Genomic DNA, 20,679 nt, shown 5'->3' with positions numbered 1-20,679 from the left:
AGCACAAGCCTTAAGCAGGGTCAGTTTCTTCCATAGCCTCACTGGGTTGGTAACCCTGCGCAAGCAGCCTGAGCCAACACGTCAGTCAACAACCACACACACGTCAGTCCACCAAGGTACAATAATCTTGAATGTTTTGCCTTCACGGAATCCCTTAGACAAGGGAGACATAAGCGAGGCACAGAAAATGGCTAGAAGAATGAAGGAAGAAGAAAAATGAAACGAGCGCTTGATGAATGAGTGGGGCATGGTTTAAGAAGACTTCAAGGATAAAGATAATAGAAAAAGCAAAAACAAATTTAAATCCTTCTTCAGGGTGCGCGGAGGAGCACCACAATAGGAAACACCCTTTTAGGCGTCTTTATTCCTCGTCACAATCACGAAGGAATGGTCATCTTTAAGTCTCGTTTCTCGTTCGCAGAAACGCAGAAAGAAGGCATGAATTAAAGAATGGATCGAATGATTTTTCTAATCCCTTAGAGCTCCTACGCGTGGCGTCGAACAGATCCTTAGCAGCGCTGCGCCGGCCCCCCCCACCGCCAGCCCGCAACTCGCCATGTCACAGCTGCAGACCGTTTCGCAGGCCAGTGACATGCGCCATGCACCTTTTGAGTTCCTCAATTTCCTCGCCCTGTGACTGAATCTTCTCAACCGCCTGCGGGTTCGGAATAGCATGAGCAAAGACACAAGTACCACTGGACGGTAAAAACACACGTCAAGCGTGCCAAACACTATGGAGCCAACGGCAAATCTCCAGGTCAGCATGCATGGCTCTTGGGATGGTGCTGTGTACGGGCGCACGTTACACTGTGCCTTCCAAACGTCGGAGTCGCTAGTATGAACCGCAACCCGCGGCCCACGACCCGCCGCTCATGCCGACCATCCTGCGCGGGGCTTGCAGGACGGCGATCAGGCCCCCGCTCCGATGGTGGCTGGTACCGCCCTCCTTCCCCCCTTCCAAGCCTCCATACTCCTTTCCTCCCGGCCGCTAAAGGCGCTCACCTGCATAAGGCTGCCACTTAACATGGAATTGACGCTCTGGATAATTGCAACCATCTCTGACAGCTGGTCTGGATGCGGCTGCTGCAACTGGTGCTGCTGATCATGTTGCTCGTTCCGTTGTTGATCCTCGAGCCCCATGTCAGTAAGCTGCTGCTCACGGGGCTGATATTGCTCCCGGATGCCCTTGTCCGGAGGTGGCTGCTGGTTGGCTGCTGCTGGTGGCACCAGCTGGCAGAAGTCCCGATGCGGCTGCTGCAGCTCCGGCTGCTGCTGCTGCTGCTGCTGCTGCTGCTGCTCATCCTTCTGGTAACTTACCCCTGAGACATACTCCTGGTCTTCCCCCTCCTCCTGCTGCTGCTGTCCCTGCAGGGGGTAAGTTCCCAACATCGGAACGCAGCATAGCTCCTGAAGCAAGCCGCTGCTGTTCCGCTGACGGCCACACGCCGCGGGAGCAGTATCCGCCATAGCTGATGGCCTATGCTGCCCCATCGGCCAGTGGGCATCACCCATGGCAGTACCTGCTGCTGTTCCAGCCACAGCTGCGGCTAGAACAAAGGGAGCGGGCACCATGCTCGTCCTCAGCTCATCTAGATGTCGCCACATGTCATTGACAAAATCCACCAGGGCTTCCTGGGCCTGTGGTGGGGCCGAATGGAAATGTACGGAGGAAAAGGTGAAGCTTAGAAATCCCGAACATAATACAGAACTTGGAGCAGTGGGACACGGTGCCCGAGGGGAAGGGGGTCAGCGATACGGGAGGGAGTGTGAGGGAGGGAGGGAGGGAGGGAGGAGAGGCCTTTCTTCGAGGCCCATGCCAATGACGGCTTGTTTGCTCACAGGTGACGCCCTGCTGAGCTCTCGCCCGCCGATAAACTGCAGTCAGAAACTTCTTATCCTGATCTTGATCCTGCAGCCCATGGTCAACCCCTATACATTGGGAGGAAGCATTGGCTCCTTCCTCCCGGCTCTACCATCCTATTCCTCTCTCAAACCCACCTCCACCGTGAGGGCCTCGCCCTTGCGCAGCTCCGAAACCTCCCTCTGCAGCTGCTGCACCTGCAGCTGCAGCTCCCCTTGCAATTGGTGCTGCGCCTGCTGTTGCTGCTGCAATTCGCAACCTTGCTGCGCACGCATGTGCGCGAAGATGCGTGCACACGGGTCCCCAGCTGAGCTGCCAGCAGCAGCAGCCCTGTGTAACATCGCGGCCGTCACCCATGGAGGCGTCCCCTCGCGCTGCCGCGGCCCCTGTCCCTGCCCGCTGCTGCCGCCACCAGTGCATGCCGTCGCCGTGGCCACTGCGGCGACAACCACCTGCGCTGCCATCATAGCCCGCATTTGCCGCATCTCCTCCTGCAGCGCGCGCAGCTGCCGCCGTGCATCGTCAACGCGCGGCGATACCGCTGGCGGCCCATTGAGCAGTGCACGGGCGCAGGGCCGCAGTGGTGGTGACGTCACTGCGGCAGCCATGGCGGAACACTGGTTGCCGCTCGCCCCTGTTCCAAACCTGTCGCTACAGTTGCTCGTCCAAGCCGACGCCCCCGCCGCAGCCGCCACGGTGGCCACGTCCACTTGTGGCGGCGGTAGCGGTCGCAGCACAGACAGCAAGCAAGTGGCCATATGTTCCAAGCCCCTGGCCAGCTGGTCCAGCACCTCCCGGTTGCCGTATTCCTGTTGTCGTAGCTGCTGCTGTATCGACGCCACCTCACGGGCCAGTGCGTCCAACCTATCCCCTTGGAGCTCCTGCTGCTGCTGTTCCATCCTCCTGTCCTGCTCCTCGCCCTTCTGCTCCTTCGTCCCCTGGAAGGACGGCCCCTGGGAGAACTGCCGCCTGCGCTCCTCCTGCTGGATTTGTTGTTGCTGCTGCTGCTGCTGCTGACGCTGTTGCTGAGGTTCGGCCCCCGGCTGCTGGGGAACCTGCTGGGAGTCCAGCGGCGATGGTGAAGCCGCACCATACTCAACTGGTAGTTGTTGCTGCTGCTGCCGTTCCTGATGCTGATGTTCCTGGCTCTGTTCGCGCAGCTGCTGGGGTGACAACGACGGCGGCGGTTGACCTCCGTGGCTCCTCGTGTGCAGGAGCAGCAGCTGCTGCGTCTGCAGCTGTCGCTGCTGTGTGGCTGCGAACTCCAACTGCGCCAGTCGACATCGCAGCTCATCTACCTCCAGACGAAGAGAAGCCTCAGAAATTGAATCCCAGGAGGCCTGCGGTTGCGGCGGCGGTGAAGCCCGCAGCTCCTGGAGCAGCCCCAGGTCCGGATCCTGCGGGTGCAGCTGATGCAGGTGACCCGCGAGCTGCTGCAACCTCTGCTCCTGTTCTATGCTGCCGGCGCGATCAGACTGCAGGGGGTGCTGGTGGTCCTGTACAAGCGCCATGTGTTGGTTGCAGACGGGGTCCACGATTGTGCATCGCTGCTCCGGGGCCCCCCGGAAAGAGGACCGGTGTTGGTGGTGTTGGTGGCAGATCGTCTCCTCGCCAGGCTGCTCTGGCTGGTGCTCCTGTTGTCGGTTTTGTCCCCCGCTTTTCTCGGCTTCTTCCCCCTGTTCTTTACATTGCCGCTGTCCCTGTTCCTGGCGTTGCTGACCTTGTCGATCCACCTGCTGGCCTCCGGGGGATTCCGGCTGAGGAGGTTTCTGTTCCTGGTCGGTAGAGCAGTAGAGCGGCTGCGGCAGGTTGCAGCCGCCGGTCTGCACCTCATTTCCTGCATTCAGTGGCACCCGCACCAAGGAGCCGGCTCCGGTCCCGCTGCGATGATCCCAACGATCCTGGACGCCTCCGCTGTCCCGCTCTTTGGGATACCTTTCTTCTTCTTCTTCTTCTTCTTCTTCTGCTGCTGCTGCTGCTTTAGCACCGAGACTTTCCTGTTTCGCCTCCGCCTTCCCCAGTGGACGCGTAAGCGTCAAGGCTGCTGCCGGCTCCGTTTCGCCACGTGCAGCCCAGAGAGCTTCAAGCAAAATATCCAAGTCCAGCAACCCTGCCGGTGCCTCCGGCTGCCCAGCAGAGGGGCTCATGGCAGCTGCGCCGCCATCCGCTGGGAGGTGTGGCGCGTCAAGCAGCGAGTCAGGATGCGGGCGTTTCCTCGGCGGTTGGGTGGATTGATGTGAATTCGGCAGCGACTGGTGATGTTGGTTGGCACCGACTATGGTCGCCGCCGCGCTGGGACACCCGCCGCCATCGGCTATGCCGCCTTCTTCTCGTCCACTTTTTTCAAAAATCCACCAGTCGTCAAGGCTGATCAGGTCGGCGGTGTTCACATTGGAGTCGTGGCCCCCGTCAGCGCCTCGTTCCTTGCCGCCCTGGCTGCCTTGCCCAACGCTTTTTGACATGGGGCACGCCGGCAAGCCAGCTCTGTCCTTAGCTCCGCTGCGAGCTGCATCCCCACCTCCGTCCGCCGCACTGCTCATCAGCTCCAGCACCCCTCGGGAGCTACGCAAGCTCCCTACGCTGTCATGGTAGTGAGCACTGTTGCTGCAGCTGCTGCGAAGCGGCACCAGCTGCTGACCAAGGGAGCCCCCTCCCGCTGCATTTCCAAGGCCGCAACCTGCCCCGGTTTCGGACCCACCACGGCTGCCGAGCCCAGCCCCGGACTTCTCTCCCATCCAGCTTCCAACCGAAGTTAGTCCCCGGTGCCCGGCTGAAGCCTCGTCCGGGCCAGGATCGCTGCACGGTTGCTGCTGCTGCTGCTGCAGTTGCTGCACCTTGCGCCCGCCTTCCTCTTGCTGCTGCTGCTGCTGCAGTTGTTGCTGCGGTGGCAACGGCGGTGCTCCGGATGCGGCCAAACAGCTGTGTAGGTTCTTGATTTGTGCCGCCTGGGACTGTACGATTGCGACGAGCTGCCGTACAACGGCGTCAGAGGTGCTCTCGCAACCGCCAAGGAAAGGTAGCAGGGGGGAAGTTGCCAGGAATGCCGTTTCTAGCTGCGGCGGGCTTGTTTTGAATGAAGGGAATGCAACTGTAGGCGCCGCTGCAGCTGGGACGGGGCAGCTTCCCCTTTTGGGTTGCGTGCAGGTGGCGGCGGCGACATAGACGGGGTTTACTAAACTAATGTCGCTGCTGCTGGCCAGGCTTCCACCTCCGCTATCGGTACCGCCGTGTACCATGACTGCAGATTCGGGGACAGCTGGGGTGTTGCACGGGACAGCAGCAGCACTGGTGGTGCTGCCTTCCGCAAGCGTAGCCACACCATGGCGGATGGGCAACGGTGCGGCCACCACTGCCGCTGCCCGCGGGTGAGCCGCGAGCCCGCCCGCGTCCTGAGAACCCCTTCCAGGCCCGGTACAAACCGAAAAACCTCCTTTTGAAAATCCTTGTTTTGGAACCGCGCCACTACCACTTGTGCATGCAGGTACCTGACCGCCGAGGCTGCCCTCTAAACAACAGCCTGTCGGGCAGGCGGTAGGGGAAGAAGGAGCCACGCCACCCAAAGAGGCGTCCACAATGCCCATGTCGCTGAAGCTGCCGGTGCTGAAATCGCAGCCGCAGCTGCCCACGCCGGCAACGCTGCCACCGTTGGCCGTAGCAAGCGTCGAAGCCAGCCACGCCGCCTGAGGGGTCGTCGGGATCATCGTGCGGCAGGGCGCGGATTGCAGCAGGGAGCTGCCCGGGCCCCTTGCGGCCTGCGGTGCCTCGCACATGCACTGCGATGACGACCCCTCGCGGGGCGGTTGCTCGTACCCAATCACTGGCCTCGGGCTGCAGCCAGTACCGCTTGCTGCAGCAGTAGCTCCACGTTCCTGCTCCCAGAGCATCTTGGCACCGGATGCCGAAGTGACCATGGGAACGCAAGCCGAAGAAGCTGCGCACGGGGAGTTGTTCTGCTGTGGGTCGAGGGACTTGTAATTATGGTGGTAAGGATGATGACTGCTGGCTGTGGGTGAAGTCCACATGGACGCCGCACCTTCAGGACTCAGCCCCGCCCAAGGTCTAGGGCTTCCAGCGGCAGGAGAGTGTGAGGCAGACGTTGTCGCATGTGCCGGCCGGCTAGGCGACGTCTGCTGGTGTTCCGGCTTCGGCTCCGGGGAAGTCGCTGTTGCGCTCACCAGGTGTTGCGGTTGCGAGTGTTGCTTCAGCTCCTCTAAGAGGTTTCGCCGCTGGCCACTGGCGCTGCGGGCCCTAGGCATCCCAGCTCCACAGGCATCTATCCCGCGTGCCGCCGTGGCCGCCGACACCCTCCGGCGACGGGAGCTATCTAGCCGCCGGCGGGGACAAGAGCCAACTAGAAGCGGGGCGTCAGGAGCGGCGGCCCGGGCGGCAGCAGTTGGGGTGGGCGATGAGAATGCCGTCCCTGCCAATGCCGCCCCAGACCTGCCACAGCTGAGGGTTCGACTCCTCGGCGTGGTCCCGATCCTCCCGCCACGGCGCGGCGTTGTTCCGTTGGCGCCGACTGGCCCCTGAACCGGCGAAAACGAGCGCCTTGGACCGGACCGAGATTTCTTAGAAGACACGGGCTTGACCCACGGATCGAGCGGCAAGGTGCCCGCTGCTGCCATAGCTGCTGTTAGCGCCGCTACGGAAGGTCGCGGCGATGAGGAAGATACATCATCGCGGTCGCCGCCGCATGACGAACGGCACGCAGCTGTGACGGTGCTGGTCGTTAGTTCGTAATCTTCGTCCCGTTGTTCCACCTGATCCCCAGTAAGTTGCTGTTGCTGCATGAGCCAGTCGTCCAGATGGGATGTGTCTACGCCCTGAAGGATTTATACCAGCGGAAAACAGCGGTACCGGGTATCATGCTGTGCGGATCGACCTGGGCTCATGACGACGTACGAGCTGAGCAAAGGATATGGCAATCTTATGGCATTGGCGCAGATGGCAAGCAAGGACACCGGAAATGGCAAATAGCATGAGTTGGAACGCTTAAGATGATAACAGCAAAATGGCGCCACGGGAAGCCGAATTCTCGGGCAACGAACACAAGGCAACGAATTACAAGAGAAGGCAAAGAGATGGGGGGTATGATCCGGTTTGCCTGGCGAGGACGCCGACCTGCGAGGACTTGGCGGATGTGCAGCACGGCGCTGCAAGACTGGTATCTGGCTGACATATGCAGTGCCGCGTGCTTGGGGACATGTACAAGTGCCACCTACAGCGGACGGGTTGGGCGGGCCGGGCGCAAAAAGACTGATACTGAAACGTCGATGATTGCTTGCCGAGATTTGCCGCCCGTACCTCTAGCCTTTTGTTGGGGGTAATCCCAGGGATCCAACCTTATAACCGCTTCAAGAAGCATTACGAACTTATACTAGGGCTCTGGAAAGAACCCCCTGACCAGAAGCCCTTGGAAAAATTCTCACCTTTGCGTGCGTCGAGCTGCGAGCCGCATTGACACCAGAGGAGAAGCGGCTTGGCGTTCTCCGGCCAACTGGATCGAAGTGCAGGGGCAGTTCTGCGTGCGTATTGATGGCGCCGCACGTGGCATGCATGTTTTCAAGGTGCGGCTGCTACAGGAGTAAAACTGCGATGGCGCGTAACTTGAGCACGAGGAAACCCAGCTCCACGGATTCGGGCTGCCTTGCCCTCGGCCCTTGTCTGGCTCGGGGCGTTAAGGGGTTGTGGCGCAGGTGAAATACTGGCATTAAATGATCCAATCTGTTGCAATGACTACATATCCAACCCCGGGAGAGTACCTCCCCGGCAGATAGGACGAAGGGGGTAAGCCAGAATGCAAGCAGCTATAGCAAAATATATGTAATTTTCTAGGAGGCATGGGCACATTTGTGCACCATGTAATCAAGAGCCGCTAATAGGACTGGAGCGTTGACGACGAACTGGGCTGGTTCAGGAGGATCTCGCCTAATGACAGCCACGGCAGCCCATGCTATTCATCCATACTCAAACCAGATGGACGTTGCATGTAGCAGAGGTGCTGTGGCCCGTCGAAATTGTTATCTCTGCCCAGGAAGGATAGTTTGACCGGCATTGCAACTTAGCAAAACGACGACATTCAGCAAGCGCTTATCAATAACAACCACAAATGAGGACAAAATGATAAAAGTCACACAAAAACACTGGAAATTACGGTTTTCCGTACAATCGGCCCTTTGTGAATTGCAGGGTCACATGCCTTTCCCTATAACTCTTCTTTCTCTGTTATACAGGAGCCGTCCTTTGGGAAACGAGTAGCCTAGAACATTGCATTACCTCCTCAAGGCGCTCCTAAGCCTTTCCCTTAGTTAGAAGTCCATTAGCTTTTGGAAATGGCTTCAAAGCGCATTCAGAAGGAGCTGCAGGTTTGTACATTGAAAGGGGCATAAATGTCCTGTCCTCCTGGTTGGGAAGAGGATCTGCTGTAGATCTTCTATGGGGTTCGCTTCCCTTCCATATCGCGCTTCTAGTTCTCTGTGAACGGGCGGCAATAGAATTGGGACGCTCTTGCAGAGCGCGATGGTTAGGGCTGTGTACAGCGGAGCGACTTTGTGGCCGTCCTGCCCGGCCGAGGCCATCGCACCTTTCGTGGGGCCCGCGCCCTAACCCTGGCCGTCTCGTCTGCGCCTACAGGACCTTCAGAAGGATCCGCCCACATCTTGCAGCGCTGGCCCTGCTGGTGATGACCTCTTCCATTGGCAGGTGCGGCGGCCTTCTTCGGTGCAGGAGGTGCTGGCCCTGTTTGTTGGAGCCAATTTTTGCTCACTCCGCTAACCATTCCATTCATATTGTAGGCAACGATTATGGGCCCTAGCGACAGCCCGTATGCGGGAGGTGTCTTCTTTGTAAACATCATGTTCCCGCCGGACTACCCGTTCAAGCCGCCCAAGGTCACTTTTCAGACGAAGGTCCGCTAACATAATGTTTTACCTTCACGGCCTCCGCACCCAGTTCAGCGTCGCCTTTGCCAACACTTTGGACTGCCTGTCATGTTTGTTGCATATTTGAGCCCTACTCGCGTTCCTTGGCTACACAGGTGTACCACCCCAATGTGAACAGTCAGGGAAGCATCTGCTTGGACATCCTCAAAGACCAGTGGAGCCCAGCGCTGACCATCTCGAAGGCGAGTCACCAACGTACCCGGTTGCAGCGTCCAATGTATAATGAGGATGGGCTAATGCTAACGTCGCGGGTAACGGGTTGCAGAAACACCGTAGGCTAGCTGGTTGCGGAGCTCACTGCTGAGTGCTCCCACGTGGTGTTGCGACTCCCGCAGGTTCTCCTGTCCATTTGCTCCTTGCTCACAGACCCTAACCCAGATGACCCGCTGGTCCCTGAGATTGCCCACATCTACAAGACTGACCGACGTCGGTACGAGGAGACCGCAAGGGAGTGGACCCGGAAGTACGCTATGGGCTAAGTTCCGGTCTGTACATCAAACAAGGCGCGTTGGGCAGCTGCATAGCGCAGAGCATACGAGCTGGTCGCCATGTAAGGCACCTTGGTGCAGCAGCTTGCAGGAACGGAGGACGCGTATAGCTCGTGCTTGTTATTTGAGTGCCTAGCATGCTCACGGACATGCGTTACGTTTTGAGGGCTGTTTACCGGGCTGCTGTGTTGGCTATTGCCAGGCAACGATGTATTGTTTTTCGTGCCTAGCGTGGTGTGACATGGTGAAAGAATGGGACGGGATTTACACATGGATTGTGAAATAGGGGCATGGGGTAAGTAGAGTCTGGTTGGGAACACGGGTGGTGAGGGGATTTTTCTGACAAGAGATGCAATGCAGCCGTCATACGGCACAGGCTTGAGGCACAAGGCAGGGATGTGTATTCCGCGACTGTGTATTCCATACATGAATATTCGTGCAACCGCCACACATCTACATTTAAGAGAGGATTGTAGGCCGTGTGCCATCTTAACTTTAGACATGCGGACATCGCATCGAGCTGCAAGCAGAGTATGGCAAGAGATGGTTTGAAAAGTAGGTATATTGTGTTACTAGTCGTGATTGTAATTGGGAATCGTCTCCAGGTTCCGCGTGTACGGGGATGTGGTGCCGTTGTAAGTTGCATAGTCACGCTTTGACACTGGCTTCATGCATCAATCGAGATTTCCTAAATCCTCCTATATCTGCACGCCATTTGTGAACACTTAGGAAGAAGTCAGGCGACGACCTTGTCCAATATGTCTACCAATTACAGCCCATTACCCAACCCCTAGTGGCGTATGCGATCATAGCTGAGTAATTCTCCTCATGGGACCACCTCCATACTGTTGTCCCGATCCCAGCGGTGCACGGAGCCATCATCGCAGCTGGCCAGGATGGTAGTGCCGTCATAGCTAACTGCCGTCTGTCGTACCTGCGTTTTAAGCAAATTGTACCTGCGTTTCGAATGCGACCAAAGCTACACTGGTGTGCATCAACATGGCATCCTTCGATCAAAACTAGATAATGTCTTCTGCGTACGACACCAGCATGCCTCACCACCACTTTGCACTGCGGTGCGGTTAACTTGGCCCTTGGTGCCCCTTCGGTGCCAGCCAGTGTAGTGGCGAGCAGCGAGAAAACGAACACTTTGCCCCTGCTCAGGTGGGCAGCGATGATGGGAAGGGCGCTATCAGTACCATCTTCACGGTACATGTCCTTGACGATAAAAGTGCTTCACTTCGACACTCGAACTCGAACTGTCAATTGGGGATATTGTTTTAAATCGGTCTTGCGAGGATTATGGACGGACCGAACAAGCTGGTACGCAGGGCATCTGAGAAGCCTCTAAGTGGGGATGAAATATATGTAAACCGCGACTGGGCAAGGAATAGAGAAGAACAGGAAAGTCAATCCAAGCCCAAAGCACATGTACCCTGTATCTTACCTGGCGCTGCCGCACGCCAGCACAGAATACTGCACGTCGCAGGAAAAGCGGACAAACCAGGTACGATGGCTATCGGACAACTTAAAATTCTGCATGGGAGAAGATGAGGGGTTGGGAGGAGGACGCAAGTGAAGCTCGCTATGACTGCAAAACTCGGAGTACTATTAAGTTAACGTTGTGGTGCTGCGGCTCCAACTGCATTCTAGTCCGAATCGACCCACTGCCCGCCCAACCAGTAGAAAAACCCATCACCTCCATTGACCTGCCCTTCGGTCAAGCTTCCCTTCTGCCTCCCGCCGCAACGAACCGTAACCCAGGTCCATATATACACCCTCAGATAACCTTCATGAATTACGATGTCACATGTTTTCTCCGGATCGACAACCACTAGTATCTATTCAGGCTTCGCATTACAACCCTTGACCCAGGGGTCTCTCCGCAGCAGTCGTTTTGCCTTAATCTCCTCCATGACTAACGACGCACCATTATCCGAGTGGCTCTGCTGGCGACGCTCTCTCCACCCAAGCGACCCGACGTCGACAGCCCCACGTTGCTGTCAGCTTCGCTGTCATCGCCATCGCCGCCGCCGTCGTCGGCAACCGATGATGCCACCGCCGCCGCCGCCCCCGGCGGTAGCTTTCGGTGCTTCGACTGTCCCCCGGGTCGCCATAACGTAATGACGTCATGTACGGATTTTGAGAGCACCAAGTCCCCCAGCCAACGCACGCAGTCAACGTAGTCATTATGGACCTGCGTGCCGCGCGAAGGGATATATGGCGACACGTCATCAGATATACTCCTTGGCTTGCTTGTGGCAAATTTGCCATTTGCCATTATCTGGACGTACTGGTCATGCGGTCCCGACGAACACATACACATACAGATGCACGTGTACCATCACGCTGGGCTACTTCCTTCAATAAAGTTGCTCACGTGTGCCATCCTCTCGCCATTCCCTTCCTGTCCACTCGGTTCATTAAAACATTCACGAACACACGAGGCACGCGCTCTCTACCACGCTCCATAAATAAAAAAGGTTTTTATTTAAACAGGCATACAATTGCCTGTACATTTCACAATTACATACAGCCGATAGGTTGGCGTATTGAATGGCAGACGAACTGGAAGGCAGATGCACAGGCGAACCAAGCTGCTTCATCGTCGGACGTGGCATAAGCAGCAGCACACGGGACAAAAGCATGAGCGCAGGCAAAGCAGCAAGCAGCAAAACCAGCACCAAACGGCCCCGCCGCGCATGAACAATCAACAAACAGCAGCAGCACCTGCAACGTGGAAAACAATGGTTGCTGTACGACGCGTGTGGGAAAGGCCCGCCGTAAGCCCGCCGCCGTGGCGACGCCGCCCTCGCCACTGTCCACGCAGCCATCCACGGCCGCATCCGACTCGTCGATCAGTCGCTCAATGGGCGCCAAGCTCCATATCTTGACTGCGTTATCCATTCCGGCGGACAAGAAACGTTCACCGTCCCAAGGGTGGAAGTCCTGCGGAGGTCCGAAGGACGAGCCGGTGGAGGAAAGAGGGAAGGCGCGGAACGCGCAAAGGGAATAAACAAAGCATCGTGATGGTCCCATGATACCATTCCGGGGTAGACATGAAAACCAGGGACCGCAGGGCCCAAGGGAAGCGGTTCGATCATGGACGCACGAGAAGGGGCCAGGGGCATGGGGTGGATTTCGGGGAGGGAGAAGGATGGCCCCCGGGGAAAAGAGGCGGGGGCCGTGGAGGGGAAGGGGAGGAGGCGTGTGGAGCGGGAGAAAGAGGAGGGGGGGACATGGTAAAGGACGAGGTGGGGCCGGAGCGGATGCGCGGCGAGAACGTGTGGGATTCTGAGCATTTTGGAACGCCAAACGCTACCCTCCCTTCGTCGCACGCATAAACACAAGCGCATACATGCACGCCGCCAATTAAGCACGGCTTTGGTGCGGCACATTGCTTCTACACTTTGTGGGCCTAAGCGACGTAAATCCGCTGCAACGCACACCCACACACTCACACACGCACGCGCAAATCACACACCACGCGCGCGGGCACACATATACACTCACATACACACATACACCCATGTCTGACCAACGTATCCACTTCACCCTAATATCGCAGGCTGGTTACCTCCTCAAGCAAGCACCCACCAAGCTGAGCACCTTGTTGCGGTGACCGCCTTCGCCCGCAAATATCGCAACGCAAGTGCGGGACCTGCACATGCCCCCATCGCAAATGGCGTCTTCCTTCAGGGCAGAGCTCCTTACCCGCATATCAAGGAAGCCGCGGAAAGAAATAATACTGTCCGGCAGGCCATCTTCGCATAAATTTTCGTGGGCCCGCAGCACGAAAGAAGCGCTGCAGTCCTAATAACCTCAAGGTTGCTGTCAAAATCTTAAGCTACCAGCGCGCTCTTCTCAAGAGCTTTGCTTAAGTAATGAACAGCCGTGCTAAGGTCCTTCAGGATAGGAAGGTCGAAAAGGCAGGTGGCATATAGACGCGTGTGTGGCACAGTGCGCTACTCCACAAACATATGCAATGAACTCTTGGGCCCCAAAAACAACCATCAAAGTACCTAACCCAACTGTTTCTCCAACTAACCAACAAACAAACAGAACGCCACCGAGGCTGTCGGCCCCATGGCACCAGCCTCCTCCGCTCAAATCTATACCACTCACCCCCCGAGCCGTCCGTCTTCCAGACCCTACAGGGCCTCGGTGCTCCTCTCCGAAGATCCTCACCATCACTACGCATAGCAGGTAAGTGTAGAATAGACAGACAGATGCACGAGCACATGATCCCTCCATGGGACCTGCGCATAAGACGCACGCACCAAACTACCCAATGAAATGAATCACAAAGAGTTGTTTTTGCGTGTCACTCCTCTCACCTCCCTGCCCTTCCCTGCCCACCCAGCTAACCGCACTTCCTCTACTACACGCCCACACATCCCCCCCCACCGGATGTTCCACAGTCGTATGCTTTCGTCTTCAGCTGCTGATAGGAAGAGGCGCGGACGACTGGGGTGTACGGCAATGTCGTTGATGACCTTGCCGTGGCCTGCAAACGTCTGCAGTAGTAGTAAAAAAGTGTATCAAAAGGAAACGGTGACGATTCGAGACGTTAAAAGAGATCTCCCGCCTGGAGATGCGTGCGTATGTATATGTGCATCATCCGTGTTCGACTTCATGTTTTGTGTGTTTTGTTCTTAAGAAAGCATCAGCACGGGTCTGTTAGTTGGCTGGTTGGGGACGTTGCTTTGTAATGTTGGTTCGCAGCTCCCGCACGATGAGCGGGTCACGGAGTGGGCCGACGTGTTAAGGGTAAGGGATATTTCCACCCTCCCACCTCCTTCCCCTGCCCTGTTACACGCACTCACATGCACTAGGTAGCCGCGGCTGACGTCCAGCACCCGCACCAGCGCCTTCTCCCCGGCAAGCAGCAGCAACGCCGCGCCGCTTTCCTCGTCTACCGACCACTTGCAGCAGTAAAACTTCTCACCGATGTCCCCTTCGGCCCCACCTCCACTGCCGGCTTCGGAACCCCTCCGGCCGCGCTGCATCATCGGCATCAGGATTCCCCAGATTTTTCCCGGGCCAGAAACGCTTGTTTAGGTGATTGAGTATGGGAAGTAGGAGGATGTCGGGCGTGTGTGCATATGATGGAACCTCGGGTTCGGGTAGCTCCAGCGGGTCTTAGAGTCGGGGCCAGGAGTAGCAACAGAAGCAGCAGTAGCAGAACTTCTCCATTGGGCCACGCATCTTCACTCACTCACGTCAGCGTCTTCATAAACCTGTGCAGCAGCAGCAGCAGCAGCAACAACATCAGTTGAGAAAAAGGGGGAAATATATTCGCGATGCTTAAGTCAGAGGAACAAAACTGCCGATGACACCTGGATGCGCCATCAAGTAGTGCGGCCAAGGGAGGGGGGCCGACAGCGGAGGGGGGCGACCAGAAAGGCGGGAATGGAAAAACGTCTCGGGGGTTGAGGGGTGAGGATGCCCGCGCGAAAAGTATACTGATTAAAGACACATTTTTGTCTGTTCATCATCATCATCATCATCATCTGCCAGTAAAAAAGTGTCACCTGACAGTCCGTACCTTTTGGCGCTCTTTCCCCCCCGCCAATCTCCCCCCCCCGATCCCCCACCTTCCGATCCCCAAACCCAAAGTTATTTATCCCTCCCACTCCCTTCCCAAGACCCTCCTCCGCACCTGTAGCAGCTCGAACTGTCCCCCCGGGAGCAACCGGTAAATGGAGGCCTGACAATAGCAGCAACAACGTGTGGCAGTAAGGATACGGTGCATTACTTTACGGTGCATCACCAACGACAGTCGGCAGTGACAATAGTAGTCGGCACAGTAGTAGGCCGACACACGACACTGCTTGCAACTGTGGGCCGATGCACCCAGATGCACCTTCAGGGAGGGGGTGGACGGACGGGGGACCTCTAGGAGGATCTGCGGGTGGTAAACATCCTGAACATGTCATACCGGGAACAGCAGGGCAACTAACCATCACGGGCCATCGCCGCGGTGTTGCTTTCCCGTCGAGCCAAGGACAGACAAGAGGCCCCGCCTCGTACGCCTCGCTGGCGTCATAGGGGGACCCTCGCGCTAATGTTGGCCTAATGTTGGGCTAATGTTGGCCCCACTGCCCGGACACGCACCCGGTGTTGCCCCACGGTGGCGAAAACATCCCGGTGGGCCATATCAAAGTTGTTGAAGGTGACGCAAAAGATAGGCTCGCGATGGTCCTCCTGGAGGCTGCAGTGGGGGGCCCCGGGGGAAGCATATGCAAGTAATGACCAGGTGACGACAAGGGGGCTGGGGATTTTATAAAAGGCTGCAAAAGTCAAAGAAATAATTGTCGAGCTAGAGGGTAGGGAGGTGGCGACCGGAGGTAGTGCGGCAGGGCCGGGGTTAGTGATGGGGAGCAGGGTGAGGTCAGGGGCTAAGGAACGAAGATGCAAAACGAGTCGGCTGTGTAAGGAGTTGAGGTCTATAGGAAGAGGCAGGGGCAGGGGTGTTGTAGGAGAAGGGGCAGAGGAGGATAATGGGGCATGGGGGTGGGATTTGGGGGGTGTTAAAATGACCCGGGCAGGGCAGGGCAGGGCAGGGACAGGAGAAGCAGTGAAACAGGGGGGTTAAGGGGTTGCAGGGGTCAGGGTGTGACCCCAGCAGAGTGGCGCCGAGGAGGTCGTGTAGTTTGTGGTTGCAGAGGACGGGTGGAGTCCAAGGTGCGGGGAAGATCGGAGGGCAGCGGCGGTGTCGGACGCGAATTCAGCTCTGAAATGGAGGAAGAGGGGGATTTGAAATTTGGGACATGGGATTAGATTGGTGGGCTTGGGCTAAGTGGGTTATGATGTGCTTGGGTAAATTGTGAGGAAAATAAGTTGAGCTGGAGTGGCATGGCTCCTTGTTGCTCTGTAACAACACTTTTCCTGGGCTGCGCTTTCCTAGTGGCCCACCTGCCCATGTACTTGTACTTGAAGTTCAAACTTGATGGAGGGATCCCTGTACCCTGAGTCTGCATATTCGCCTGGGTTTGTGAGGGTCCTGGCTGGCTGCCGTGCTGGGGATTCTCTGCCGCAGCTGAACCGTTACGGGCATCCCGATACATTTCTAATGGTTTCCCCGCGGGGGAAGAATTCAACCACAGCTGGAGCACAAGCGCTCCCGATTCGTCACGTTCTAGCTATGAGATGAAACTTTCATCACTTCATGGATGGGCCGTTGCTGCCGGTGCGATGCGGGGCCACGCGGGCGCAGCAGGTCACATGCCAGCACGTCGAAAACTTGCGGAGAAGAAGAAGTTTGGCATATACGGGTTGTCCGCAATAGTACCTGTGTGGAGACAGCCTGTTAGATGGCAGGGAGCTCAAAACGAGGTCTAGCTGCAAGCAAGATGTGTAGGCGAGAAAGCACGGACAGAAACGTAATTGCAACGCGCCAGCAAGCTAAATACACAACCTATCGATATTGTTTGTAACGGACAGTTTTGAGCGTAGCTATCCCGGCTTGAGTACAGCCGGTGCGTACGAGGAATTCGGACACGCCTGCAAACAAGAAGCAAAACGTTGATATTACTGGGTCAAAGGTTATATTACGGGACAGTCATGGCTACTGTGGAACTATCAACGTTACACGAACCGCAGCCATGTGCGCCAACGGTGCAGTGCTGGGCTTGTGGAGTCCTTGTGCAGATTCCCATGGTAGACAATATACCTTCGCGGATGTTCAGGGTAAGTTATGACAACAGCCAGACCTGTTATCCCACGGTTCCAAGGGACCTCATCGGATTCCCGTGTTGCAAGTGTTCTTTGACATGAAACCCTCGCTCCTTTTCCCATTTCCCACTTGGGTGCCACGTACTCGCCTTTCATCCATGCCGCTGGGTAACTCCGCTGCCCCTTGAACATCCCTGGCAGTGCGGCTGGTGTGGCGCGGTGAGCGATGCCGCGCCCGACGCCGGCCCGACGCACCTCCGGCCACGGCCGCGCCGACGAGGCGTATGGCGCGCCTTCATGCGACTGCTTTCACGGCTGTCGTACCTTGTCGTCCTAATCGTCCTGGCGCTCATCACGTCCATCGTCGCTCCGGGCATTGGATTTGTGCTGCCCCGTATCGCCACCACAGCCACATCTTGGATCCTCCACGCAGCGTTCAGCTACTTCCTCACCGTAGGCGTCCTCTTTAACTACCTCGCCGCGACGTTAACAACCCCCGGCACTGTCGTGGAATGCTGCGAAGATATCCCGCCCGCCTTCAAGCCCCGGGTGGCCGCCGCCGCCGGCAGCCGCTGCAGCACTAGTACAAGCGCTGGCGCTGTCGGTAGCGCCAATGGCAGCGGAGATCATGATCCAGCTTTAACTCCGTTAGCAATCAGCGGGGACGGCATGTACGGCATGCACGACAGCGGCGTAGCGGCGGGCGGCGGGCGTGGCGGTACGGATGCAGTGAATGGAAAGCCGGCTGACGGAGGTAAGAGGCTCAAAGATGAAATCGCGCTAAGCCCAAGTCCAGCAGCCAACATGAACAGCAATGCCGCCGCCGGAGCTGACGCTGACGTGTGTAAGAATCATGCGCTGTCTATGTCCGCGGTCGAGGCTGTGTTACCGGAAAGCGGCGCCTCTGACGGCACCGCAGCCGTGGTCCCGCCACCTGCTTCTACTCTAATGCCGTCTTCGTCATCGCCGGCGACGCTTCGGCCTCCCTCACAGCTCGTCCCGCAGTTCTCGTACTCTCACCTAAGGTACGGCGGAAGCGGAAACGGACATCCCGTTGCGTGTGTGTATGCGCACTCGATCCGGGTTGGGGACCCCCGGTCTTTTCTCTCGTGGGTATGATATACATACATAGGCCTGACTTCTGCTCCCGGAGGTTCCGGGTTCAAATCCGCCTGTCGACCCCTCGGTGTGTGAGGGGTGTTGAATTGGGAGGTGGCCCCCCATCTTGTGGACGGTGTAGGACGTGATTATATCAACTTGCGAGCTGACCAGGAACTGAGTTGTGACGCCGTTGATCCGCTAGATTTGGTTGGATGCTGGTGGTGAGTTGCTGAACCCAACGAATACATTCTGAAGTCGGATGGGGTGAATGGATTAGGGTGCCCCTCTCGCAGGGGAGAGCAGGGAACTGCCTTGGGAAAGGGGGCCGCTGGTGAAGCTATACCACCCTGTAACTACATACATACATACATACATACATACATACATACATACATACATACATACATACATACATACATACATACATACATACATACATACATACATACATACATACATACATACATACATACATACATACATACATACATACATACATACATACATACATACGAGCGCAGTGCTACCCTGCACCGCTGCGCCTGTTACAGGTACTGTTGGCCGTGTCGCGGTCCACAGACCCACGGGTCACATCACTGCTACATGTGCGGCCGCTGTGTGGTGGACCAGGACCACCACTGCCCCTTCATCGCAAATTGCGTTGGCAGGTGTTCGGGTGTGTGGGCGTGGTGGGGCTGGGGGTGATGAGGGTTCTGGGGAGGTGTTCAGTTGCGAGAAGGAAAGGATCATTTGTGGGCGGAGTGGTGGGCTGGGGGCAGGTGTTCGGGGGTGAAAATCCGGACTGCTGGGAAATCCGGACTCTTTTGAGTCTTACTCGCGGCACTTTTTTCTAGACGATAAGAGGTTGGGCGCCCTTTTGTAGCAAATCATGGAAAACTTCACATCTGCATATGTATGCCTGGCATTGCATTGCCTGGCGGCGATCTAATCACTGATACGGCAAATGCTTCCGTGTACGGTGTGTATACGACGGCGGCGACGGAAAGCAGGGCGAACCTCCGAAACTTCATCTCCTTCCTTGGGATGGCGGCGACCTCCACGACCTACGCATCCGTCATGAGTGCCTGGCTGCTGCTACGGGATCGAGCACAGGCGGCGGAGGCGTTCACGATAGCTGTACTGACAGCGAGCCGTGCGCGTGCCGCCGCCGCGGCGGCGGCCGCCAGGGGGGGCTGGCTGGTGCGGCGGCTGGCGCCGATTACGGCGTGGACGGATGCGGCGATGACGTACTTTATGACTCTCATTGTGCGGGCTCCGCTGCATCTGACGGCGAGTTCCGTTCCCCGGGTTGACGACGGGTGTTGGATGGTGTCGGGATGGGTTGTGCCGTGCCGTATGGGTTCAGGCAGGCAATGCCATTCGCGGAATTTTGAATTTTTTCCTGCCGTGATGTCCTGCCGCGTTGTGTACGTCTGTATGTGCTTTGTTGTACTTAGCCTCGGGTAAGAAGTGCTGCGACTACATGTGTGTGTATGTATGTGTGTGTATGTGTGTATGTGCGTAGGTGTGCCATGGGTGACATGCGTGCCTAGTCGTTTTACCCGAGGGGGTGCAGCGGACTTCCGGCGCACGCAAGTAGAGAGTTAAAGAGCATGGTCTGTTCTCCAACACGAATACCTAGAGAGGCATGATCCAACCAACCCCCAATACCCCAGAACCCCAAACCTAAACCACCCTGGGCCATTCTCGCCCCCGTTCACGCACTCACTCGCTTCCTCATTCGCAGGTCGCGGCTTACGTCCTGCTTGTGTCGCTAGGGATCCTCGTTTCCGTCAGCATGTTGCTCGTACAATCCATACGACATGCCGTACGCGTGGTTGACGGCGTGGACCCGGCGGCGGCGCAGCGGGCCGTACGGCATCACGTGCACCCCGCATCGGACGCGATGGCGGTGGCGTTGGGCGCAGATGGGGTGAGGGCGCTTTAGTTATGCAAAAAATTAGCGGGGTGATGGCAGCATTATTTTTTGTGTGTATATGCGTGTGTATGTATGTGTGTATGTATGTGTGTATGTATGTGTGTAAAGAGCGGGCGAGCCCATGAGGGGCCCCTGGACGGGGCCCTGTGCAAAATGCATTTCCTTGAGTGAGAGTTGCTCTGAAGGACCAGAATTTGGTTCTCATGACTCGGCTTTTCCGTGCGGCGCGTCCCCAGACAAACCTGGCTCCTTCCCTTCCCTTCCCGCTCCTCCCTTCCTCTTTCCTCTTCTTTCCTTTCTCGCGCCGCGCTCTCCTCCTCCTCCTCCTCCCTTGCCTCCGTCCTCACGCGCAAACGCTCACATGCGTGTGTGCGGTTTTTCTCATTCGCGCTCATTCGACAACGCGACCTGCTGCAGCCCGGTGCCGTGGGCTGTGCGGCCACGGTGCGCCGCCTCCGGCGGGTCATGTACGGCAGCAGTAGCGCCGCTGGCCCCTGGATGTGGATCTGGCCGCTGTGGGGCCCGCCGCCGGGGGTGCTCGTGGCGGCCCTGGCACCGGATGCGACGGGATGCGTCAATGGAAAAGGTCGACGACAAGGCGGCGGCGCCGGCGACAGTGGCGCTGCTGCAGCACTGGACTCGCTGCACCGCAGCAAAGCTAAAATGCAGTGA

General features: G+C 57.4%; 4 protein-coding genes across 4 annotated transcripts; 2 read left to right on the top strand and 2 right to left on the bottom strand.

The window, feature by feature from the left end:
* Positions 1 to 559: 559 nt before the first annotated feature.
* VOLCADRAFT_89361 (uncharacterized protein) lies at positions 560 to 7,419 on the bottom strand (the record flags this gene model as incomplete). The annotated part of the gene is made up of 9 exons (XM_002948915.1): positions 560 to 655; positions 1,003 to 1,214; positions 1,318 to 1,365; positions 1,521 to 1,638; positions 1,999 to 5,117; positions 5,352 to 5,541; positions 5,672 to 5,814; positions 5,895 to 6,684; positions 7,291 to 7,419. 9 exons carry the CDS (start codon positions 7,417 to 7,419, stop codon positions 560 to 562), a joined length of 4,845 nt encoding a protein of 1,614 aa, XP_002948961.1.
* Positions 7,420 to 8,086: 667 nt separating this feature from the next.
* On the top strand, positions 8,087 to 9,948 carry VOLCADRAFT_80460 (uncharacterized protein). Its single transcript, XM_002949016.1, has 5 exons — positions 8,087 to 8,226; positions 8,495 to 8,563; positions 8,656 to 8,769; positions 8,898 to 8,984; positions 9,138 to 9,948. The coding sequence occupies exons 1-5, from the start codon at positions 8,194 to 8,196 to the stop codon at positions 9,279 to 9,281; spliced, it is 447 nt and encodes a 148-aa protein (XP_002949062.1). The 5' UTR covers positions 8,087 to 8,193; the 3' UTR covers positions 9,282 to 9,948.
* Positions 9,949 to 10,116: 168 nt separating this feature from the next.
* pcgA (polycomb group protein) lies at positions 10,117 to 15,509 on the bottom strand (the record flags this gene model as incomplete). Its single annotated transcript, XM_002948914.1, has 9 exons — positions 10,117 to 10,224; positions 10,350 to 10,446; positions 10,738 to 10,875; positions 11,390 to 11,487; positions 12,021 to 12,239; positions 12,888 to 12,951; positions 13,698 to 13,807; positions 14,117 to 14,293; positions 15,393 to 15,509. Coding segments are annotated over 9 exons (1,128 nt in total), but the record flags the coding sequence as incomplete, so codon positions are not given.
* Positions 15,510 to 16,949: 1,440 nt separating this feature from the next.
* On the top strand, positions 16,950 to 20,679 carry VOLCADRAFT_89357 (uncharacterized protein; the record flags this gene model as incomplete). Its single annotated transcript, XM_002949015.1, has 5 exons — positions 16,950 to 16,982; positions 17,169 to 17,992; positions 18,648 to 18,744; positions 19,816 to 20,001; positions 20,425 to 20,679. The coding sequence occupies 5 exons, from the start codon at positions 16,950 to 16,952 to the stop codon at positions 20,677 to 20,679; spliced, it is 1,395 nt and encodes a 464-aa protein (XP_002949061.1).

This window comes from Volvox carteri (assembly GCF_000143455.1).
Source record: "Volvox carteri f. nagariensis unplaced genomic scaffold VOLCAscaffold_12, whole genome shotgun sequence".
In the NCBI taxonomy this organism is placed as follows: Eukaryota; Viridiplantae; Chlorophyta; class Chlorophyceae; order Chlamydomonadales; family Volvocaceae; genus Volvox; species Volvox carteri.
This window is presented reverse-complemented; position numbering and strand designations above follow the sequence as displayed.